Consider the following 24,183-nt stretch of genomic DNA (forward strand, 5'->3'; position numbering starts at 1 on the left):
ACTCAAACGAATATATCCCTCACCCCACCCTTACACACAAACACACGATGCATTAGTTTACCGACACACACATTTCCTTACACGTCAAGGGGGGGGGGTTTAAGTGATTACAGTGAGCTTTTTCACAGATGAGATGTGTGATATATGATTTGGTGATAATTCCCATCTCTGGTTGATATGCAGCTGTAGAAGTTCTCAATTCTGTCTGCTGCAGTACATCATTAAGGTCTGTCATGGTTTTGCTGTTTTTACATTATTAAAACAACAAATTATGATCACCTTGTTTATGGCACAAAATTAAAAATAAATATTTACAGCATGAAAATCTTAGTTAAATTAATACAGCAGGCTCCATGTTCATAATTTATCACTGGATGAACTAGTTGAAGTTCTTAATAAAACTTAAAATTAGTGTCCTCTCTCTCCTTGTCCTCAAGTGTTAATGCTTTTATCAGAGGTGTGTGCCATCTTAGTATTGCTGTCTCCATGCTGTAATCTATAGGGAGACAGGAAGATGAGAACGCCGTGTCTTCCTGCATGGGTGTTGCATTTCACACAGCTGTCAGAAATAACCCCTTTTACTTTTAATAACTGTAACAATAACACAGTGAATCACATTAGGATGGCAATATCAAGAAAACAATACCCAAGTAGCAGAGTTCACGAGTCTGCTACCAGCACAGTGGAGCTGCATGAACATCAGAAATCCTCAATGATTACAACAAATAAAAAACTGGACACTGTAGATGTCTACAGAACTGCACATAAAGTAAGTAAACACACATTAAAAGACACAGACACTATACACAATCAAATGATATACACAATCAATATGCCAATGTGTTAATGTATTACTATTCTGAATAACTCGAATCAAAGCACTGTTCTGTTGTTTAAAATTGTTTTATAGACAATGCAGGTAAGGTGAAAAGAAACCTGTATCCCCGGGTGAACTGATTTGGCCACAGCAGGAGGGCAGAGTCGCTCCATTCCTGGCAGCGAGAAGCGGCCGAGTGTTTGCTGTGCCATCTGCTAAGTGTTGGTCTAACGAGAATACCTGAGGGAGCGTGTGTGTGCAGCACCAGACATTGTCACACTGGCCAAACATCTGCCCAGTCCTGCTCCAAGCCAGCACACAATCGTTCGGCTAAAGAGCCTTAAACACACATGCACATGCACATACACACACACACACACACACACACACACACACACACACACACACACACACACACACACACACACACACACACACACACACACACACACACACACACACACACACACACACAAAATCTCTCTCTAAACAACATTCATCACTGATCTCAGGGATTGTGATACAGAATAAAACATGAGTTTATGTAGAAAAAAGGGTGCATTATGCACTGTTAGAGTGTATGTTTAATCCTAAAAAGTTCATGTAGTACTTTATGGTATTTAAAGATACACTTTATCAATCTTTCCAGGTGAAAAATATATGTGCTATATGTTTCTGAGAATGTAGATACATAAATAATCATAAATAAAATATGGAACACAAGCAAGAGGTGTGTTTCCCTGATGAAAAATAAATTGTAAATGTAACAGGAAGTTTGAATTTAAATTTAATTTCAGAGGTGCATTTAATCTGATTTGTGTTTTATTTTTAAAGCAAATTTATGCAAAAATGCTTTTCATTTGTTTATTTAAAATCCCTCACCAGCAGGTATTTTTTATTTTTTTATAGTGAACTACTCTTCATACAAAACAGAATTACTCTTTAGGCTAATAATCAAGTTAGTGGCTTGCAAATTATCCACATAAGTTACTACAAAAGCTGTAGTTGTTATTTTACCTAATCAATATCAACACAATATATGAGCTCTAATTATTAGCTTTAAAGCAAAGCAATTTATTTACACATGTTGAAGGAACAATTTGCTTTGGCATATTCGTTACAGATTTCTTGAACAGAGTTATGAGATTGGCTTCACTAAATTTTCTTTAAAATAATGTAACCGGAAAGGAGCTCTGTTGTAAATAAAGAGACATTTATTTTGGGGTGTGTAAATGCCACCCAAATGATTGCTTACCAACTTTGTTGCTTTCCCATACATTTCAAACATTAATTGCTAAGTTGATAAACTTAATGATGTGTAATGACCTGCTATACAATAACCTGTTTTTTCCAGTGATTAATGCAATCAGATTTTCCATATTATAGTTAATATAGTTACTAAACTGGTAAATCAATTAATTTTAAATGTACTATACTATAAAAATTTGTGTTTATGTGGTACAAAACAGCAATAAAACTATCATGGCCGATTATAGATAATCTTAGTAGGACTTACCAATGGCACGACACATGGTGCCTTTGCCCACTGCAGCCTCAGATTCCCATTCTTGGCTGACAGCAGTGGAACTTGATGAGGTCTTCTGCTCTTGTGGCCCATCTGCCTTTAGTTTGTGTTTTGCATGATGAGATGCTTTTCTGCTTACCATGATTTCAAAGACTTCTTTTTATTTCAAACATGTCTGGTCATTCTCCTCTGAACTCTCTCAAGTGTTTTCACCTGCTAAACTCACACCCACTGAATGTTTGTTTGCTTTTTTGCAGCAAGCTGTGTTGATTATAGACACCAGGTTACATCCATTGAAATAAATTTTTATATTTATATTTTATAAATAATTTATAACTTGTGTACAATCCATTAAAGTAATCAATCCATCAATATATATATATATATATATATATATATATATATATATATATATATATATATATATATATATATATATATAGAGAGAGAGAGAGAGAGAGAGAGAGAGAGAGAGAGAGAGAGATAGAGAGATAGAGAGAAAGTAAAGACTATCTGTGAGTGTGGGCGCCTTGCCCCTTTCCTAGCCCCCCACAGCAGGAACAGTGGAATGGTGGATTCGGTGGGCCTGAAGGGCACTTTTCAGCCTGGACACACACACACACACACACACACACACACACACGTGCCTGCACACTATGGGTCATCGGCTTACATCAGGGCGAGGCAAGCAAAGGCAGCCAAGCGTAGGCCTCCAACATACCTGGAAAAAATAATACACATTGCACTGGGCACAAGAATAAGACCACAATCTCACGGACCATGTAGCAGGCTGTACAAAAATGTATTGTGTGGAGTTAAACTGCATTCACTCATAAGTTTTGATGCCTGAAATTACGTAGGAGTGACTTTCCTTGCTATATATTTATAGCATTATAGTATATTTTCTGTTTTATGGAATAATGCTATAATGGCGTCCAAATCAAACGTGGCAGACAAAGTTCAACGTTGATACGATTAAATGCATAAAATATAATAACTCTCTTTTGTTTTCTGGTAATAATTCCATGTTATTTTGCATAGTAAGATTAAAATAGTTTTAAAATAAGATTGTTTCCTTCTGACTAGCCAGCTATCTGATTTACAGGGCACGACCATGCTGGATTTATTTATTTATTTTTAATTCATATTAAATGAGGGTCTTGTCTTAAGATTGAAAATTGCCATCATGGAAGTAGGAAGTACATTGTGTGTTAAAGCTTAACATTATATGCTTTATCTGATATTTATGAGACGTTATTTAGTAAAGGCACTTCTTATAATAAAAGCTCAGTAGATTCATGAGAGGCAATGTAGACAGACTCCACCTTGGTAATAACACTTAGCTGTCAGTTATGTCTTGTTATAAAATCCTGCTATTTTGTATACTTAATTAAAAAGCACGTGTTCTGCTAAGAACCTAAATATCATCTCCTATGATGAAGAGCTCAGGTGTTTCAATGCTTTCAAAATGCTTGTTTGGGAAAGTTTTGTTAGAAACCAGTGAATGCAATCTAATGAACCAAATCTAGCATGTGAATGCAATCATAATCGAGTGTAGCATCAGGAAGATTAGTGTATAGTAAGCTCGTTCCCGCGTCTCAATGTCTTCTCTACGCGCCATGATTGACGTTCTAAGAGAAGCAGCTAAGGAGGAGCCAGTGGTTACAACCATCCAATCATGTAAGACGGGTGGAAGTTGATGATGTTCATCCCTCCAATCAGGTAGCGTGGGCGGAATTTATGCTCCATAGTCGGTGTTTGCGCTGTTAACGTGTAACAAAAGCGAGGGGATGGACCGAACTGTGAGCGGTTGCTTGTAAGAGTGTTCAGTCCACATCGCACCTACTGTGATTAACCGGAGCACCGTGAGACAGCTCTCAATTTACGCACGCGCTTCAATTCACTGCTGAAGTCCAACCCGGCCAATAGAGTTCAGCTCGTATTTCATAGAGTACAGAGAGAAGCTTGTAGGCTTTTTTGTGTGTGTTTACCGCTGACTGGGCGACCGAGACAGACTGAGACGTAAGGTTAGCCGAAACTGCAGGGAGAGGAAGCGGCAGACATGGACGAGCAGCCGCGGATGATGCACTCTCACGCCGGGGTGGGGATGGCGGGGCACCCCGGGCTGCCTCAGCACATGCAGGAGGGTACCGGGGGAGCCGACGGAGACGGCAGGAAACAGGACATCGGAGACATTTTACAACAAATCATGACCATTACAGACCAAAGTCTGGACGAAGCGCAGGCCAGGTAAGCTGTCAAAACACACACACACACACACACACACACACACACACACACACACACACACACACACACACACACACACACACACACACACACACACACACATACACACACACACGCTCAGTATTTCTGTAAGAGCGTGCTCTCACAATTAAGTTGCATTAAATAGTTTACTTATTAAGTCGCATTAAATATGTAGCTCCTAAAAAAAAACGCGCACTATAATGATCTAGTCACAGTTATTATTATTATTATTATTATTATTATTATTATTATTATTATTATTATTAGTGTTGTTATTATTATTATTATCATCATCATTACTAGTAGTAGTAGTAGTAGTGTTTTTATTATTATTATTATTATTATTATTATTATTGCTAGTAGTTAATAATAATAATAATAATGATCATTATTATTTTGCAGACACCACTACTACTAATTTATTATTATTATTATTATTATTATTATTATTATTATTATTATTGTTGTTGTTGTTGTTGTTGTTGTTGTTGTTGTTGTCATTATTATTAATAATAATAATGACAAAACAATAATAATAATAATGATAATAATAATAATATCAACAGCAGAACTACTACTACTACTACTACTACTACAACTACTACTACTACTACTAATAATAATAAAAATAAAAATAAGACATTTATAATTGGCTTTGTCACCCGATTTGTACCAGTTTCTTACAGTCTGATGTAAACCGCGCTACGTATTTTAATATTTATATATTTCTTTTTTTATTTAAATGTAAACAAAAGTACAGACACTTAACTAGTGAAGAAAAGACACTTTATTATCTCAGTTAGCTGAGATGGCTGTTTACCTGAACATTGATTAATCAAAGCCGATGAGACCGTTAAATACTCAAAGTTTCAAAAAGTCTATAGTTTATTTATTTTTTAAAATATTTTATTACATTCACATTGTTGCTTGGTGTAGTCCTTATAATCCCTGTCGATATGTATTGACCAAAAAAAACCTAGCTCATCAAGTTTCATGGTTGTTAAAGAGCTAGCTAAGCTTTTATCAGCTACTAACGAAGCTTTCCCGTTACCATGACGACAGGCCGTTGAACGTTGCTACATCCAACACCGCACGTTACTGAAGTCCACTAAATAGTACGCGTAGTTTACCATAATCACAGGTAGTGTCCAATCTGACAGCACACTTAGTACGGCGGATTGGGACGTGCCCATGCTGTACTATTGTAAAGACTGTTTAGGACTAAGAGGAGATCGTCGATGAGAATAAATCATCAGTTTAGGATTATTATCAGTTCATCAATATTTAAAAATTAGTTAATAGTTAATAGACTTAGAAATACTGTTAAATTAAATAAATATAGCGTTACATTAAAATAAAACGATTATCAAACATTAATGAGAGTAATACTAGTAGTATTATACGGCTGGATATTTTATTTATTTTAATATATTTTTAATAATATATACAAAATACGTGGCGAGCCGCAGGTAATAGTTCATGAACGTAAAAGCGAGTAATGTTTTCAGCAGAGGCTGAAGGTGTCTTCATCATCGAGCACAAAAGGCGGGAAAATTACAGCGCGAGCTTCTGATCACGCGCACCTTTTACTTTTTGTTTTAGGAAGCACGCGCTGAACTGTCACAGGATGAAGCCCGCGCTCTTTAACGTTCTGTGTGAAATAAAAGAAAAAACAGGTCAGTCATGTTTTATATATATTACATATATATATATTATTTTTGTAATGATCTCTTCACTTAGGCTATATTTAAAAAGTTCAGATTTAACTTTAACACGCTGTCAGACTGTATAAATAAATAACTGTCTTTGGTCTGGTGTTTTTTAAATGTTGGATACTAATGAAATATATACTATATTAATATTAATATTAGTTTTCTGATGTGACTTTCAAGAAAAGGGTGTACAACATTATGGGGGCCCAATTTAAGTTTAATAATGGATATAAACTGCAGGGAAACACAGGACAAGGCTTTGGGTCTCAATGGAGCCACTGAATGTTTCTTTCTTGAAGTCTTTAACAGTTTTAATAAGTTTCACATTGAAAGTGAAGTCTTTCTTTTTTCCTTTTTTTCTTTCTTTCTTTCTTTCTTTCTTTCTTTCTTTCTTTCTTTCTTTCTTTCTTTCTTTCTTTCTTTCTTTCTTTCTTTCTCCTTCCTTCATTTTTTCCCTTCCTTCCTTCCTTCCTTCCTTCCTTCCTTCCTTCCTTCCTTCCTTCCTTCCTTCCTTCCTTCCTTCCTTCTTTCTTTTTTCTGCCTTCCTTTTTTCCTTTCTTCCTTCCTTTTCTTCCTTCCTTTCTTTTTCCTATTGTAGTCCAAGAGCTGCTGTGTTTAAGTTTAGCTTATTTATAATGATACTCTTTGAAGTAACTAACTAAATAATAATAATAATAATAATTTAGCCTATATTTAATGGTCTACTTATTCACATATTGTTGATCTCTTTTAGCTAAAATGTTTCCCCCGAATGCAGACGATTTTTTTGCTTTTATACTTGCTTTGTATTTTAAAGTGTATCTCTATTTAAAATGCAGCAGCAGATAAAGTCCATATGTCCACTCGTAGCCGGTAAACACTTTGTTTGATTTGTCTCTCTTGCAGCTGGAAATATCTCTTTGTGTACAGATGTTTCTGCCTCGCTGCTCTGTCAATGTATTTTACTCTTCGCTGTTTGCTTTGTCACGTTGTTTTGTACATTTTGGCTTTAAAAGCTGCAAGAGTCAAATGCATAACGTGGCGTAAAATTTGCCCTGCATGATTTTAAGTGTTTAATGATTAGGCTGAATTACCAGGTGGCAGATTTCCTGTGTGTGTGTGTGTGTGTGTGTGTGTGTGTGTGTGTGTGTGTGTGTGTGTATGTGTGTATGTGTATGTGTATGTGTGTGTGGATTTAAACATTCAAGGGATTCATTTGTGATGTGTCCGTTTGGTGATAACCATGCTCCAAGTCTTTCTCGCTGACAATATAAAATGACACGAGCAATCTGAATCTCATACCAAATAGACTTCAGACTTGCAAGCTCTTTTTATTTTCACCTCTGGAGAGACGGCACAGCACTGAATTTGCGCCTGAGACTCCATCACGGAAAAGGCTCAGGCATTTTTCACAGTTATTAGTGCGTGAAATAAAATGGATGGATATATCTAAAGGAGATATCTTTCTTTGAATTTCCCTTCCTGGCCAGATAGCTTCAGCACGAACGCTGTAGTTTAGTCAGCTTTCTCGACTGCTTAGCTGCCCTTTCGTGGCGTTTGCATAGACAAACTCCCGTGTTGCCTTTCCCTTTCTCTCTGTCTGTGTTGTTTTGCAGCAGCAGGGGGGACATAGCTATGCACATAGCTAGCTATGTTTTTCACTCCCTTTTCTGGTTCATTCAGAGTTTGAGCTCAGGGTGACATGGACCTATTGCCTAAAGCTCACCTCCTCATTTCAAGCAGTGGTTCTGTGGCTCACAAGTCAAAGCTGGAACCCAAGACTATAAGACAGCTCAGGTATATACACTGTGCTCACTGAGTGATGGGGCTTTAAGAAGGTTTAGATTTGAGGTGTATTTGTTTGCCTCTCTTGTTCGAGAGCTCTCTTGGCATGTGTGTTTAGTTTGGACGAAAAATCCTGTAGGGGAATCCCACAGCCGTCCTCACTCCTCCCTGCTTCTCAACGGAGATTAGGCCGAGCAAAATATTTAGCTCTACCATCGTCTGGGTTGAGATTGTAGGAGGGGGAGAAAAGTGAAGTGTCTGCATTTCTTGTACAAGCTTCTTTGAGTGTTGAAATCCATAGAACCCAGCTGTTTGAGGTTTTTGTGTTTATTAATGTAACACGTTAGCGCGTGATTTACAAGGAGTGAAGATTTTCAGAAGCATGTTCTAGCTTAATGGCTGTCTCTGCTTGAACAGTCCTAGTCCTTTGAAAAAGTGGGAGTTAAAAGTATATATATCTAATTATTTTTAAAGTTGTATTATATTGTGGTTTATGGTTTTTTTTTAGTACATTTTCACCCAAAAAAGTTTCTTAGTCTGAATGATAGTCCTGTCCACCATGTTTGACAAGTTTTTACATTTTTAAGTCCCATCTGTTGAAAATTAGGAAAAAGTTTTCTATGATCTTAGTATAATGTTTTCACACACTAAATAAGGAAGCAGGTTGGAGGTTAAATATTGAGTAAAAATGCAAAAGTGATTTGGGACATGACAAATGATTTGGTATTATTTTTCATTTTCAGTATTATCTGTACTTAAAATATGATTCAAACGTTTACATACCCTGGTGCATACAACAAACAGCTCTCAGAACCACACTGGAAAAAAGTATATATACAAGTTTATACTCTTCTAATTGACTCAGGGTGAGAATCATGAAAATCAGTAGAAAAAACAGTGTTAATTTTACCATACTGCAATATGTGAACACTTTTAACATCAAAATGAATTGACATTCATTTCAAGGTTGCCCAGTGAGATTTATTTAGCGAATGTTTCAGAAGTTGATATTTTTGGCATTTTTGGATATACAGATATAGGTGAAATTGACTGATTAAACATTTTAGTTACAATATAATTTATGATAGCGTTTCATTAGTTACAGAGCGATGTAGAAGATAAGCAGCTATAAAAACAGTGTTTTTATAAGATTACATTCCTCTACTTATGCTAGAATGAGCAATTGCCATACAGCGTTTACACAGTTTGCTTTCCTAGTTTATACGCATTGTTTTAACTATAGCATAATAGGATTTATTAATAGGAATCTTTAAGTGAAAAATTCTTTCTAGTACTTCATGTATAACTGAAGCACAATTACCATCATTTTAACCAGATATGTTGTATTCCAGTTATGGCTGTGGGGTTATTTTTAATAACTGTGGCTTCATGCATTATAAACACATATCCATTATTAAACAGCAATATAATATAAATCAGCTTTAACATTTGAGGTGACAGACTAAAGTGAAGAAGGCCACAGCCCTGTAGAATTGTACATTCTACCTCAATTAGCACATCAGTTAATTACTGTCTACTGCATGAGCTGACTTTGGTGTGTTAGAGGAATGAAACCACAAATCTCTGTGGAGCTTTAGTCCTCCAGGCCGTCAGGTTGACACTCCTGCTTCACATTCTAACCCAGCAAGAACATTTATATTGTAGTGATCAATAGTGGCTCATTGTTTAAGCAGCGTGTATTTTTTCTGTGTACATAAGTTTGTATAAACAGTGAGTTTGACTGGTAGTGCTGTTCACATCACTGCGTTTATTTTGTGCTCTCATGTACAGTATGCATATGGTATACTCAAACATTTTATATGTGTTCTCTGTGCTCTTTTCCCAGTTAAAATGACTTTTATATCAGTCTTCTGAAAATTTGTACAGTCTTTATGCTCACGAGGCTAAAAGTTCTTTTGAAAATTCTTAATAAATGTATGGTGAAGCAGCCTTTAAAGCATTACCGTATAATTTTGCGGAAACCTAACCCTGAGCAGATATTCAGCTATTAACCACCTTTTTTTGCCTGTCCACACACACGCGCGCACACACGCACACACACACACACACACACACACACACACACACACACACACACACACACACACACACACACACACACACACACACACACACACACACACACACACACACACACACACACACACACACACACACACACACACTCGCACATACGCACATACACCCACACACACACACACACACACACACACACACACACACACACACACACACACACACACACACACACATTTGTGCTTGTGTATTTCTGGATTTTTATAGTGTGTGTAAATATACAGTATAGTTAGACAATTATAAGGCCACAGCATGATGCACTGTATTTAAAGAAACTTGAGCAGTTAACAATAAATTCATAATATTAACGATTACATGGTCTGATTTTACCATGGTTAATTTAAATATTTTATATCATAATGAAATTTGTTTGTATGTTTTAGCAAACATTTCAGATAGAAAATTTTAAATCCAAAATCAGTTTTTCTCAGTTATCTATCTTGTGATCCAAAACACAGCATGAATTAGCTGAAGTACTGTATGCATTGCACTTTTGTGATTTACAATTTTAATTTTAACTGCTTATACATACTGATGAAGTATTACTACAAACAGCGTCTTGTAATCCAAGAAAGGTAATGTATTTTTGGCAGAACATTGTTGCTCTGTCTCATTTGTTATTTGTTGTATTTCACAAAGGTGTGTTTGTTTGTGTGTGTGAGTGTGGGTGTTTTAAGCTAAACTGGTGTGATATTCGGTGCTTGCAGTGGAGTGTATGCATGGTGTGAGGGCACAACCTGATCTTTTGACCTACACTTTGTTTTTCTATTCCTCCTTACTGACTGTGTATACTGATAGAAGTAGGATTTTCTTAGTCTTATTTTTTCCCCCTCTTCACTTTTGACACTCTGCTCTCCTGAACCCAGGCTGTACTGTAGGTTCATTCCTCACATATTTTCACTCTCGACTCCGTGAACAGAGTGTTGTTTCACACACAGATTCTCGAATTGTGTTCTCATTCACATGTTTTATACTTGGTGCATTACTTTCCTGTAGTGTGTTTGTTATTATTATTCTTGTTCATGCCGGTTATGGACTACAGTGTTGTTAGTATCAGACAGGGCAAATGTATTTGTAATGTAAATTTATATTCAGTGTACCTTATATAGACATTACATTTTTATCTAACCATAATTAATTTTTTATCATGGTTTATATCATGATAATGTATTAAATGTTATAATATTCAGATAAAATGATAGCAAAAAACGCTTGGTGATTTTCAACTAGAGGGCATTCCATCATCATCATCATCATCATCATCATCATCATCATCAAAACTGAGTTAATATCTTATTTATGAATGATGTAGATTCCTGTAGACTTTGTAGAATGTATGCAATGGTAAATTGAAGCTGTTTTTTTAGTCTCATTATGGCTGAATATATAACAACCTTTTACATAAGAACCTTTTAATATATATATGTGTGTGTGTGTGTGTGTGTGTGTGTATATATGTATACATACATATATATATATATATATATATATGTGTGTATATACGTGTATATAAACACATATATATATACGTATATATATATATATATATATACGTATATATATACAAGACATAAAGAAAGAAAGAAGCTTTTAACAGTTTTTGTCCTAATTTAAGTTTAAAAATATCATATTGTCACTAATCTGTACTTTTTGTGACATTTCTTCGAGTTTGTCTACAATAAAAGACCTACTATATTGAAAATGAATGAAACGATACATATTTATTATCACTGAGTTCACTGAGCCACTTCAAGTAAAAGATAAAAAATAGGTTTATGTATTTTAAAAGAAATATAAAATAAGCTAATAAATTTTTGGATTCGTGCTAATCACATCTATAAATACATGAAATGACTTGCTATTCTTGTGTTTTAATTCTAACAAATTGGCACATTGTTATTCCTGATTACTAGAACATGTCTAGCTGCCTACTGTAATACCTACTGTAATTATACAGTACATTTCTGTCATTATCTTTCTGTCTGTAGACATATATATAGACAGAAAGATAATGACAGAAATGACACCATTATATAAAGCTTTTATTAATGAATAAAATAATAGTGCTGTGGCTGTAGCTTAAAACTTTTTCCTCAGCCCAATTGTTTAAAAGCAATGCCATATGCCATTTAATACAGATAGAGTGATGTACTGAACACATCCTATTAGGCAGTTGTTGTTAAACTGAAATAAATTTAATTTTAGTAAGGAAGAGGAAGAAGGAGAAAGGTCTCCTGGTAAACTCTGCTGAAAACAATGACCGTGCCTTGTCAGAGTGCTTCCAGTCCCTGGAGCTTTGACGACTTTCCAAAAATACCAGCCCAACTCCATCTCTCTCTCTCTCTCTCTCTCTCTCTCTCTCTCTCTCTCTCTCTCTCTCTCTCTCTCTCTCTCTCTCTCTCTCTCCTTCTCACAGAGACTTTAACACCACTCACAAACTCTTTCGTTACTCCACACTCCACACTGCAATGACATAACCCAGGCTTGCACTTGAAAGGAGAAAGTGCAAATGTTCTTTGTTGTGTGTGTGTGTGTCATTTTTTGGGTTTTGTCTCTTCTGACACTTAGAAACCCGTCTCAGAGGAACAAATGCTTGGATCTCCAGGCACTTACGGATGGTGTCAAGGAGTGTGGTTGCTTAGCGTCACATGCATGCCGCTTCGTGACACTGCCTTGAACCTTAGCTAAGAAAAAAACAAACAGGAGAATGGCAAGAGTTGAGTAACAGTCGCACTCTGCTCCTGGCGTACATAAATAAACAGGATACAAATAGTTTCTTGAGTTCCAGTTTCACTTCACACGCTTTCCTAATTCGCTCTTTTTCCCCTTTCATAAATGAAGCCATTATGGAAACTGTTAACACACTCAGTGACTTTTTCATTTTCCCTTCTCGTTTTTCTCCACTTAAACTCCACCGAGCAACGTCGAAAATGAATTACGTACTAAATCAATTCATTTTCCTTTTCTTTTTTCAATATGGAGTTTCTCATAGCTTCATAATCAGTAAAGTCCTGTCCTCAGGTTTCTGGAAATCGGACTTGTAAACAAACGCCACCTGAGAAAGATTGGAAATGAAAAGGAGCTGTAAACATCTTACATTTGTTATAAATCTAAATCTTATAAACCTGTGTCAAACCACAGCAGTTGAGACAGACTAGCCTGCCGTTTGATTTTTTTCCTCTTCTCTCAACAAAGAGCCTGTTTTCCAGCGGAGTGTGTTTGACCAGCGTAAGGTTTCACGCCCTCGGGAACAACCCATTTATAAGAGCGAGCTGTGGGGTGATGTAATGTTATTTTTTGAAGGGTGAGAATGGGGTGAGGAGAGAGGGCGACAGAGGAATATTTGACAAGGCTGAAACGAGCCAGAGATCTGATTACCATGAGACTGTGCTGCGTTTTGCACAGCGTTAAAGGTGACAGTAGTCATAGTATACGGTTACTGCTGTATAGCTCATTACAGCTGGAGTAAATCATTTTAGCAAGGCCTCTCAGTCAGCACCATTCACTTCATGGGAACCAGGGCGCACGCTGAAATAAAATACACAGTGCAATTTCATCACGGTGGTTTTAAAACAGTGACCACTAACGTATGGTTGACACAACGCCAAGGAAAAGAACAAAACTAAGAGCAAGGTGTTCTTCTGCTTTAAAATATAAGCCAGGCTGGAAAAAAAAGTAATGGAAATCTAACTAAAATGATTAGGTGTTCGGTTACAAAATTTCACTGATTTGGAGAAATACAGAAGGAGAACAAATTTAAATGTTTTATCCATCTATACTCACAAGGTATAAACCTTTAATCTTCATTTTCAAAATATGGAAGATCATTTAAAAATATAAATATGGATGAACAAGAAGTGAAAAAGTTTTAATGAATGAATCTGACTTTATAATTACTATTTGTTTGGTTCTAAAAGCAGCAGCAGGCCCACTGATGATTATAGAGAAGATAGAGAAGGGAAATGAAATGATCATTTTACACATTAAGGCTTCTGCTAATAAGTTTATGTTTAAACTATAAATATGTGTTTTCATGTAAAACTATAACTATTGGAAAGATTTCATAATTCCTCTCGCTTATAATAACTTTTTCATCAAATTCCGTTGATGACAATGTGATAATGTGCAATACAAAAGAGATAGACAAGTTCTCCATTGGTGCTGTGTAAGGTTATGAGTAGCACTGAATAAAATATTGTTCCTTAAATGTTATCACATTGTCGATCTTTGCAGATCTTTACAGACTTTTTATTCTGTGAGCACCTCTATGAAGTTCTACATAATTTATTTTCTGCTCATTGATAAATGGTGGCACTAGTGTGATCCAACACAAAACTATTTTGTTTTGGTCAGATGAATGCTGGGCACATTTTTAACTGTGTTACACCAAAACATCATCAGTTGGTTTTAATATGTTGCAAGAAACATCACAGATGTTCTGTGCAGCAGTATAACTGCAGTACACTTTTTCTGTACATATCATTGGTGAGTTTAATTCCCTGGACAGTTAGAGAGCTGTGTCTGAGCTATAAGACTGTTAACCTTTGGCAGTGCTCAGCCCTATGCTTGGATTAGATTCTGCCACGTACTAAAGTGACAAAAGAATAGGCTCGAAAATCCAAATGAATCCAATTTTGTTGCTTTATGTTCTGTTATTGTCTACAGATTGGATTAAAACTGGTTCTGATATGAGCAGTTCATCTCCTTTACATATGTGCAAGATGCTTTGAAAGTAGAAGCCTGCATTAAGAAATATTGAATAAGTTAAACCATTTAATTTGCACGATATGTTTACAAATGAAGTCATGCAGTAGAGCTCCTGATGGTGATACAGAAGCTGGTAAACTTGCAAGCTGTGCGATTTAAGAGGAGTAAAAATACGACTAATACAAGCAGTACTTCTGCAGAATGTGTGAGACTACAGATATTAAGTATGAACGATGATAGGAAACTGATGAACAAGAACTACACAGCTATTGAATTTCATTTTATGTCTTTATCTTTATAAAAAAGTACATTCTAGAAGAGAAGAATAATAATTATACCTGATCATTAAAATTCACCTTATTTATGATGATATACAGTACATCATTTCTAATTCACATACATTTTTTTTTATCTTTTAAACAATGTAGCCTAGTTACCTGTCCTCAGTGCTAACACTTTAAACCGTTCAATATTGCATTCAAACCTCTTTATCATTACCAATCCTGCATTTCTAAATAATAAATTAGATAGTAACCGATACTATTATGTCCTTTATGTATGTCTAACCTAGCAGCAAAAAAAAAAAACAGGAGGCCTAAAGATTGTACTTAATGATTTGATCCCCTGTCTAACACTGCCACTTCATATGCTGTCAAAATTGTGTGTCTGAACACACACACACACACACACACACACACACACACACACACACACACACACACACACACACAAACAGTGTGGCCTGATGTTATAAAAGGAGGGCTTTCTTTGCTCTATCGTCCACCAGAGTGAGGGAGAGATGGGCATCACAGCTGTTTCCTCAGCCACACGGGCTAATTATCCTCCGAGCGGAAACGCTAAAACCTAATTCTGCGCATAATAGATACACACAAACACACACACACGCACACACACAAACACACATGCACACACACACACACACACACACACACACACACACACACACACACAAACACACACACAATCGTGCTCACACATATATAGAGCCATTGTAACAAGTGTACATTTTTTTGCAAGCGTGGCTTTTCCAGCGTTTGTGTCTAAAATGCGATTAAGCAGAGCAGCAATCGTGGAGATGGATGTCAAGACAGACACCGCTCACATTTAGCATGTTTAGTATTGTTATCTTGGAGCATACACCAGAGCGCAATCGCATTACCTTATGAATTATGCAAATTGTCAGCGGCCTAATTGAGACGTGTTAATCATATTAAGAAGCTTAATTGCCAAAATTCAGCCCTGATGCAATTTGGTAATTAACTATGACATCGAGTTTTCACTGCAATTGATTGAGAGCTCTCGGATGAAGCTGTCTACATGTGCAAGCATGTGTGTTGGCATGAGAGGAAAAAAGCTCCTGGTCAGAGTCATGCACATGTTTGGAATCCTGCGCTTGCATGAATGGAGCCATTGTCTTTGATTCTATTAGAATATATAGCATTTTAATATTTATGGAAATAGATATGTATCGCATAAAGAGATGAAACGGGCTGAAACTGGTATCAGTGGCTGGCTGGGGTTCTTATCAGCTCTAGCAGTCAATGCTGCCTCCATATTAGCTGAATGCACAGCGTTCAGCACATCACAAGCGCACAGTGGAGATGTTATCACTCTGCTCTGCTTTCCTTTTTCATAAAGCCATTTTTAACCAGCCGCGTGGGTAAGAAGCTCGGTATTTCTGCTTTCAACCCCCCGCATCCTTAATGCACTACACGTTTAATCGAATCTTCAAATTTGTAGCACGTTAAACCGGCGCTCTCTTTTACGAATGCGGTTGCCATACCAACCCCCGTAGGAGTTCATTTTCTTTAATGTGAGATTCGGAATCTCATTTCCTCTTCTCCCTCTCGCTGCTGCTGTGAGACACCAATGGGCCTACCAAACCCTCACACGCACACACACACACACACACACACACACACACACACACACACACACACACACACACACACACACACACACACACACAGAAACACACTACACACACACACACAAACACACACTGAGAGAGAGAAAGAGAGAGAGAAATGCAGTGGGGAGCAGAGTGAGAGAAAGAGTGGGAGAGGCCTCTCTCCACGTAGTGGAAATGACACAAATTAATATACACAACTTAAACCAGACCAAGATTAATGGCCGCCTTTCGCTGCAGCTTAGTCCTTCCGTCACTCGCCGGCTGCTCGTCGGACAAAATCAACACTAATCAACATTTATTCCACTTTCGCCCTGGGCTCTTAGGAGTCTGCCAGGACCACCCCCCCTCCCCATTCCTCCATCCTGCCATCCCTCCATCCCTCCACCTCGCCACGCTTTTCACCTCTCATCCACCTCGTCCATACATCACCGTACTCCCTGTCTCCCTCTCACCACCCTCTCCCTTCAGGCCACATTACAGCTATGATAGATTTTCTCTTTTCATTTGCATCCGATATTTAACGTCATAAAACGTTTGCTTTGACATGTCTCTCTCTCTCTCTCTCTCTCTCTCTCTCTCTCTCTCTCTCTCTCTCTCTCTCTCTGTTTCTCTGTCTCTCCCCATTTCCTATCATTTTCCTGTTTTTCCATTTTTTCTGTTTTTTACAATATTTCTTTCTCTTTCTTCTCTAAGACTTTTGGTCTTCTGTTGCTTGCTTTGTTTTTCTTATTGTTTTTTGAACTCCAGTCCACCCCCCAGCTCTCCTTCTTTATGCAATTCTTATGGTTCTATAAATGAAATTCATAAAATGAATTAAATGTGGTGTGATTAAATGTTGACAATATTATAATGTGAAAATGTAATATTAGCATGTGTCTAGTTTTTGACATTGTGCGTAGTATATTATTTTAAGCAGTGTGATGATAAGATTCTTTTCTTGCATGTGTCTGAATGTGCGAGTGTGTATTTTCTTTATGATAGATGATAAAATGCACAAGGTACCACATTACTGCCACCAGAAACAGACATTGTAGAGAGTCACTCTGTAGCCGCTTAAATGATTTAACTATCATCACATGCTCTCTCTCTCTCTCTCTCTCTCTCTCTCTCTCTCTCTCTCTCTCTCTCTCTCTCTCTCTCACACACACACACACACACACACACACACACACACACACACACACACACACACACACACACACACACACACACACACACACACACTTTGACCCAAAGCTAATATTCTGTGAAGCTTGCTCTAATGCATTGAAGAACCAGATGTTACGAGCATATCATCTGATCCAGATGTGGTGTCTGCCCTCTAAATAAGTATGCCAAAAAATACAGCCTGGTAGAATATTTGCTTCTTATCACTGTACACGTGTTTGAGTATAGGGTTTTTCTTTATGGCAAAAATACCATATTCTGATACTTGAAATCTTTTCGGGATACACAGTATGTATTTTAATATTTAAATGCTCTTAAATAACAATGAGCTAGCAAAACAGTATAGTCATATAAAATTACTTTATTATTTTTTAAAATTATTAATGTGAGTAATGGGTACATGTTATAGAACTCAGTGGTGTTATTGCATATTGGTCGTTATTGAACAAACCACATTTTTTTCGCTTGCTCGTTATGCAAAAAATATGGCTAGTTGATCATGAGATTTCCCCTAAAGAATCTTTCTCTACTCCTCATTCTCTCTCTTTCACCCCCTCCCTCTCTCTCTCTCCCTTGCTCTCTCTTGCTCTCTCTCCATTTCTTTCTTGTAAGGATTTGCCCATCTATGCAAATCGCTCATAATTAGACATGTTAATATATGGCGGTAATAAGCCGCTGTCTCTCATTATGTCTGCCTGTCTCCCTGTTGTGTTGAGGAGGAAAATGTTCCTGAGGAATAACATTACCTTGAGCTCAGTCCTCTCATTGCACACTGCAGAAACACGCTGCTAAATGGGTTTTGACTTATTGATACCTTAGCTACTGAACCCTTTTTCTTTGTCTATACAATCCCGATATCTGTGTTCTAAGTATTGGCAGATTCAGTACTGGCTTCCAATCACTTTAATAATTGCAGAAGCTGTTATTTAGCAGGAACAATTGGAGAGGGTTATATGGTGCTGAGATGAGGTCACAGTTTGCCATTATTTGCTTTCAGCTAATGATGAGCTTAAGGCAGAAATACTGATTTTCACTGAGATATTAAGTTTGCATTTCAAAAGAAAATTGCCAGTCACCATTACACACATTAAACAACACCAGTGAATCAGAGCTAAAAATATTGCAGGCTTCTGTAATATCAACATTTCAAACTGTATAATTCTAATAATATTTATGAATAATATTTATGACAGGCTTTTTTTTAGGAGGTTTTGGCTTAGGAATCAGTGCTGTACACATATACGTGCATAAAGATTGGCAGAGAAGGTTTTTTTACGTGCATGTATATTGTGCATCTGATTATTGCCAATTGTGTAATAGATATTAAAAACAAATAGGATATAAAAAAGGTGGTGGCTACTGCTGACATGTCATCAGGGACTAGTTTTGTGACTTTCTGCTGTGGTGTGCTTCTACCAAAACTGACACCAATTAACGGCATGCCTAGCTCGACGAGAGTCCCATCGCAGGTGTGTGCGTGTGTGTGTGTGTGTGTGTGTGTGTGTGTGTGTGTGTGTGTGTGTGTAGTTCTTAAAATAGCCCCTCAGCACACGGCATCAGTGGCAGGGGAACATTTTTTCGAGGAAGTGTGCAGAGCCTTGTGCCCCCCTCGAAAGGAAGCAAATGTTCTGGAGCAGAAGAGTGCATTGCTTTTGGCCCCTGTCCCAATACACACACATGCACACAGAAACCCACACACACACGAGTGCCATCTCTATATTGGTGTGTAGCTCAGGAGAAACAAAATTTCAAATATAGGCTCAAATTGACATTGAACATATGCTAGAACTAACCCTAAACACATATTCTCTCTCACTTTCATTCCTGCCAGCCAATCACAAGGAGCAATTGTGATTAGTGCAAATGTAAGAGGTGGGACTTGTTTAAAGAGACACTAGGTGGAATATGAGCTCTAACAGTTACAAGCTAACATACAATAACACTTTGTATTACTCACATAAATGAAGCTCTGTCTCACAGAATCTCTGATGGCTGACTGATTCTTATTTGTTAGGTATCTCCAGGTCTTACTCCAGGTCTTACTCCGACACGGGATTAGCTACGGCCAGATCTAATGTTTTATTTATTTTATTTCTTAGCAGTTTGCAGTGTATTAGAGCGCACAGTCAGGGCTGAGCTGTTTTAGAAAATTAATCAAACCATCAAAATTGAGAAGTCAATTAATAAGAAGAGAGTAATGCCTTGATAATTATTATAACCAAGGTTAACTTAGTTTACTTTGTTTAGTCAACATAATATGATTATAATAATATAATTATTATGTTATTAAAATAACAACATTTATTATAATCCGGCAAGTCATAATTGTAAAATAGAATATTTATTTCCAGCAAACAGCATACAGCATACAGTATAAGACGCTTGCAAATTTATTTTTTAAAAAGAAATCTTTTTCTCACTGAAATTTTGCTCATTTATCAATCTTATTGATTTATGGTTCATGATTTGATTTCATGAAATGTTCAATGATTTCATCAGTAAAATGAGTTTTGACAGGTAAATCTCCAGTAATAGAAGTGATAAAATCCTGTCTGTAGTGAGTGCTAGCTTTGTTCTGTGCAGCGCATGCTCAGCAGTTCAGCAGCGATCATCCTGTCGAATGCTGGCAGTGCTGCAGCAGCGGGAACAGGTGCTTCTTGTTTGGGAAGGTCACTTCAGGACTCTGCTGTTGGAAAGGTTATGATCCGAGGCAGTGTGCTGACATCAAACACTGCCAAGTTAAGACACTAACACACACACACACACACACACACACACACACACACACACACACACACACACACACACACACACACACACACACACACACACGACCCCATTTTATGTCATGTACAGTAGATATGGAGTCACTTTCATAGATAATCATAGAGTTTTACTCTATTAGAATTAAGAGTTCAGGTTTTCTTTCATATCTCTTGCTGCAACTTCCTCTTTATTTTCACTTTCTCCTGCTCAATCATTCCCTCGCTGTTTTTATCTATATGTCTCTCTCTTCTTTCCGCTGGTAAAGCTGGTAAAGCTGCCCTGGCATTTTTATGACCAGTGGCCTAAAATGCAGGCATGAGTCATGTGGATAAGGGCGTGCACACACACACACACACACACACACACACACACACACACACACACACACACACACACACAGACACACACACTTACTACACTCATAAGCAGCTCCAGCGTGGATTTAAACTAAAGACTAATGAATGACATTAAAAAAAGAAGAAGAAGTTATTTTCTTTACTTATTTTATTGCATTTCCATTGTGTTCCAATATTACAGAATAAAAGCTGAAAGCTGTGACAATAGATATGTTCCAGTAGTTAGTAGATGAGATACTGCAGTGTTTAATCCTACACAATTCCTTTGTAGTTAACCTGTCACTATTCCTTTTTTTATATGAGAACAGTTACACACTGTTTGTGTTCATTAGAGAACAAAGACAACTTGAGGACAGCTGTCTTTTAAAGGTCCTTATTTCAGACAAATCTAAAAAAGGAGCATGGCATGAGTTTTTCCCTGTCTCTGTCCCATAAATCTGTTAAATTTTAAATGAGAGGCCCTAAGGTTCATTCACAATTAAAAAGTTGGCCAATGAAAACAGATGCTAGTATTTTTTAAAAATACAATATAGTAACTGTAATAAAACGCTAGGCATTTATTGTGACATGAAAATGTAATATCAGCACAAGCCTACTCGTGGCTTTGGCCTCCGGCGCATCATTTTGCCCGAGATGCCAAACGGTATTCATAATGAAAATGCCATTCGACGGCACTGTCAGCATCCCCTCGTCACAGTTTCATCAGCCCGCCGCTGTGTATCTAATTGTTTTTTTTCTCCCCACTCAGACTAGACTGCGTGATAACTCCATATTCTGACAGAAGGCGAGAGATAAAGCGAGGTTAAGAGTTTGGAGGATAACGTAACCTTGATAAAACACTTGTCTCAATGACGCTGATCTTCTCCATCCATCTTCAGCCGTCATGAAGTATGCAAATGGGGCGTCGGCAAGAGCTAAAACACCACCGCGGTTAAATGGGCCATTTCAAATGCTTTGCGCATCACACTGACAAGCACATTTCCCCCTCACGATTGTGCCACTACACTGCTCTTCCTCCCTCTTCTCCTTCGTCTTCTTTTATTTACACCTTTCTCCTGTTCATCTTGCTCCATCCTTCAGCACTTTCACTTTCCCCCTCAGCCTGCTTCACAAATTAGAGATATACAGCCTGGTGTCAGGATGGCTACTCATAAAATATTAACAGCGTGTAGAGAGTTTTGTGTCGCTACATTCCTCTTCATTTTTAACTCCGTCAGCACAAGCCGTGGCACAGTTATTTGTGTATGCTCATCTGTTTTAATACCCGGTTTATACAAGGCCATGTTCACCAGCTATCTCTCCACTTATTCACTTTGGGGCTTTCACAGCTAACATATTTTAAGCTATATTTTTAGACCCAGAGGTTAAAAAATGGTGCAGGTAAACCCCTTCTACATGTGATTGATTATTATTTATTCATCCATTTCATAAATTTTCTGTTTTATTGACTTGAGGACTTAATGTAAAGACTTTATAATATCTCCTTTACATACTCTTTTACATTCCAGTGTTAACCAGTATATAACCATAACCATAAACATATACTCTGTATAAACTCTATAAATTTCATAATTCATAATTCCCAGCGCAAGGCAAAGGAGGTCTGTGCCCGCTGAGGTAGCTACATAAGATGTCTGTAAAGCTGCTTAAAGGAAATCTGTATTATACATTGCACTATAAAAAATGCAGTTTTATTTAAAAGAAATTTTATGTCAAAATGACTAAGAAGCAAGGATGATTTCAATCCAAACTAAGCAGCTGAAGTTTATGGGCCTTGCTCACAACCTTAGAAGAGGATCTCCGGCAGGAACTCAATTTGGCTGGAAGTTGTGAGTTTCCCTTAGCTGTTACCAACAGTGGTATTATAGCTCTGGTATGAAACTAAAGAGGTAAACAATTTCGCCTGAAATTTGAGCTAGGGGTATATTGTAACTTTGTCTAAGCTAATATCTAATATAATATTCTTGTTTTTTACCTTATTTTTTCCTAATTAATATTTCTGTGCATGTCAAATTTTTAGGTGTTTTTAGTTCATTAAGTTTATGATGATCCATTGCTCAGCCATAAGGTAAATTATCACGATAAGTAAAACGAATACACACACATTCAAGCCCAGTGATTAACATGTCTGATAAGATATTATATATAATGATACAGCCAGTAACATGTGCTGACAGCGTGTAGGAGAAGTGTGAGATGTCTGAAAGACGTCTTAAAGAGATGATTGATTTTATATCTCTTTATCTGTCTAGCTCATCCTGTTTTTCAAAGTAGTTGATGCCAGTGGGTAGGGATTCATCCTGAACTTTCTTTTCATTGGAATATGGACTACTGAAGTCTGTCATTAAATTTTATTTATTTATTTATTTATTTATTTATTTATTTATTTATTTATTTATTACCCGCAATTAAATCAATACCAGATCTACTCTGCAAAATAAAGGTGAAGGCTTTGATCGCTTTCCTTTGCGTCTTCTGCTACGAAGACAGTGCCATAAGGCAGCTGAACTTGGAACCAGATTTTATTATGGCACACTGGGCATGAGGTAGAAATACACACTTATACATTCCTAGGATACTGGCTTGTATGCTAATCATATCATTCCTTTATTACTGTTCCACCAATACCCACACTTCCTGCAACTTCTCTGAAGCAGGTTGAGATTTCTCTGACTAGAATCCCCTTAAGACTGAGTGGAATTAGGGCTGCGCTTAAGTGGGTGGAGAGGAGCGGCATGCTGACAGAACGTTTATTAATCAGCTCTGACGCGTTTGATTGTTATTCATTTCCTCTGACATGTCCCATTGTGTTGATTGTCCCTCCGTTGCCCATCTAGTGACAGACGGCAGAAACCGAAACGGCATAGAACAGACGAATGTTTATGATCTATGGTGGAAAATACACATGTTATATGACTAAATGCTGACAGGAGTGTTTGATCGACAGTAGGCCAGTGCAGCCTCTCTCTCTGTGATCAATCACAGCTCATCTACAAATCAGCATGAGCAGTAAATCACAAGGATGCTCTGTTTTGAGATTCAATCCTGTATAAATGAATTGACTTTGT

General features: G+C 37.2%; 1 protein-coding gene across 4 annotated transcripts in view; it reads left to right on the forward strand.

Annotated features, from left to right (window-relative positions):
- Nucleotides 1-4,098: 4,098 nt before the first annotated feature.
- pbx1b (pre-B-cell leukemia homeobox 1b) overlaps nt 4,099-24,183 on the forward strand; it is an 87,615-nt gene continuing 67,530 nt past the window's right edge. For 2 of the 4 annotated variants that reach the window (XM_047813679.1, XM_027146886.2), the window contains exons 1-2: nt 4,102-4,592; nt 6,216-6,289. In XM_047813679.1, the coding sequence (XP_047669635.1) occupies nt 4,405-4,592; nt 6,216-6,289 (262 nt within the window). In that variant the 5' untranslated portion in view covers nt 4,102-4,404. Of the gene's footprint in view, nt 4,593-6,215; nt 6,290-24,183 lie in introns of all 4 variants that reach the window. The other 2 variants (XM_047813678.1, XM_027146887.2) reach the window with 2 other exon arrangements.

Source organism: Tachysurus fulvidraco, chromosome 5 (assembly GCF_022655615.1).
Source record: "Tachysurus fulvidraco isolate hzauxx_2018 chromosome 5, HZAU_PFXX_2.0, whole genome shotgun sequence".
Classification (NCBI taxonomy): Eukaryota; Metazoa; Chordata; class Actinopteri; order Siluriformes; family Bagridae; genus Tachysurus; species Tachysurus fulvidraco.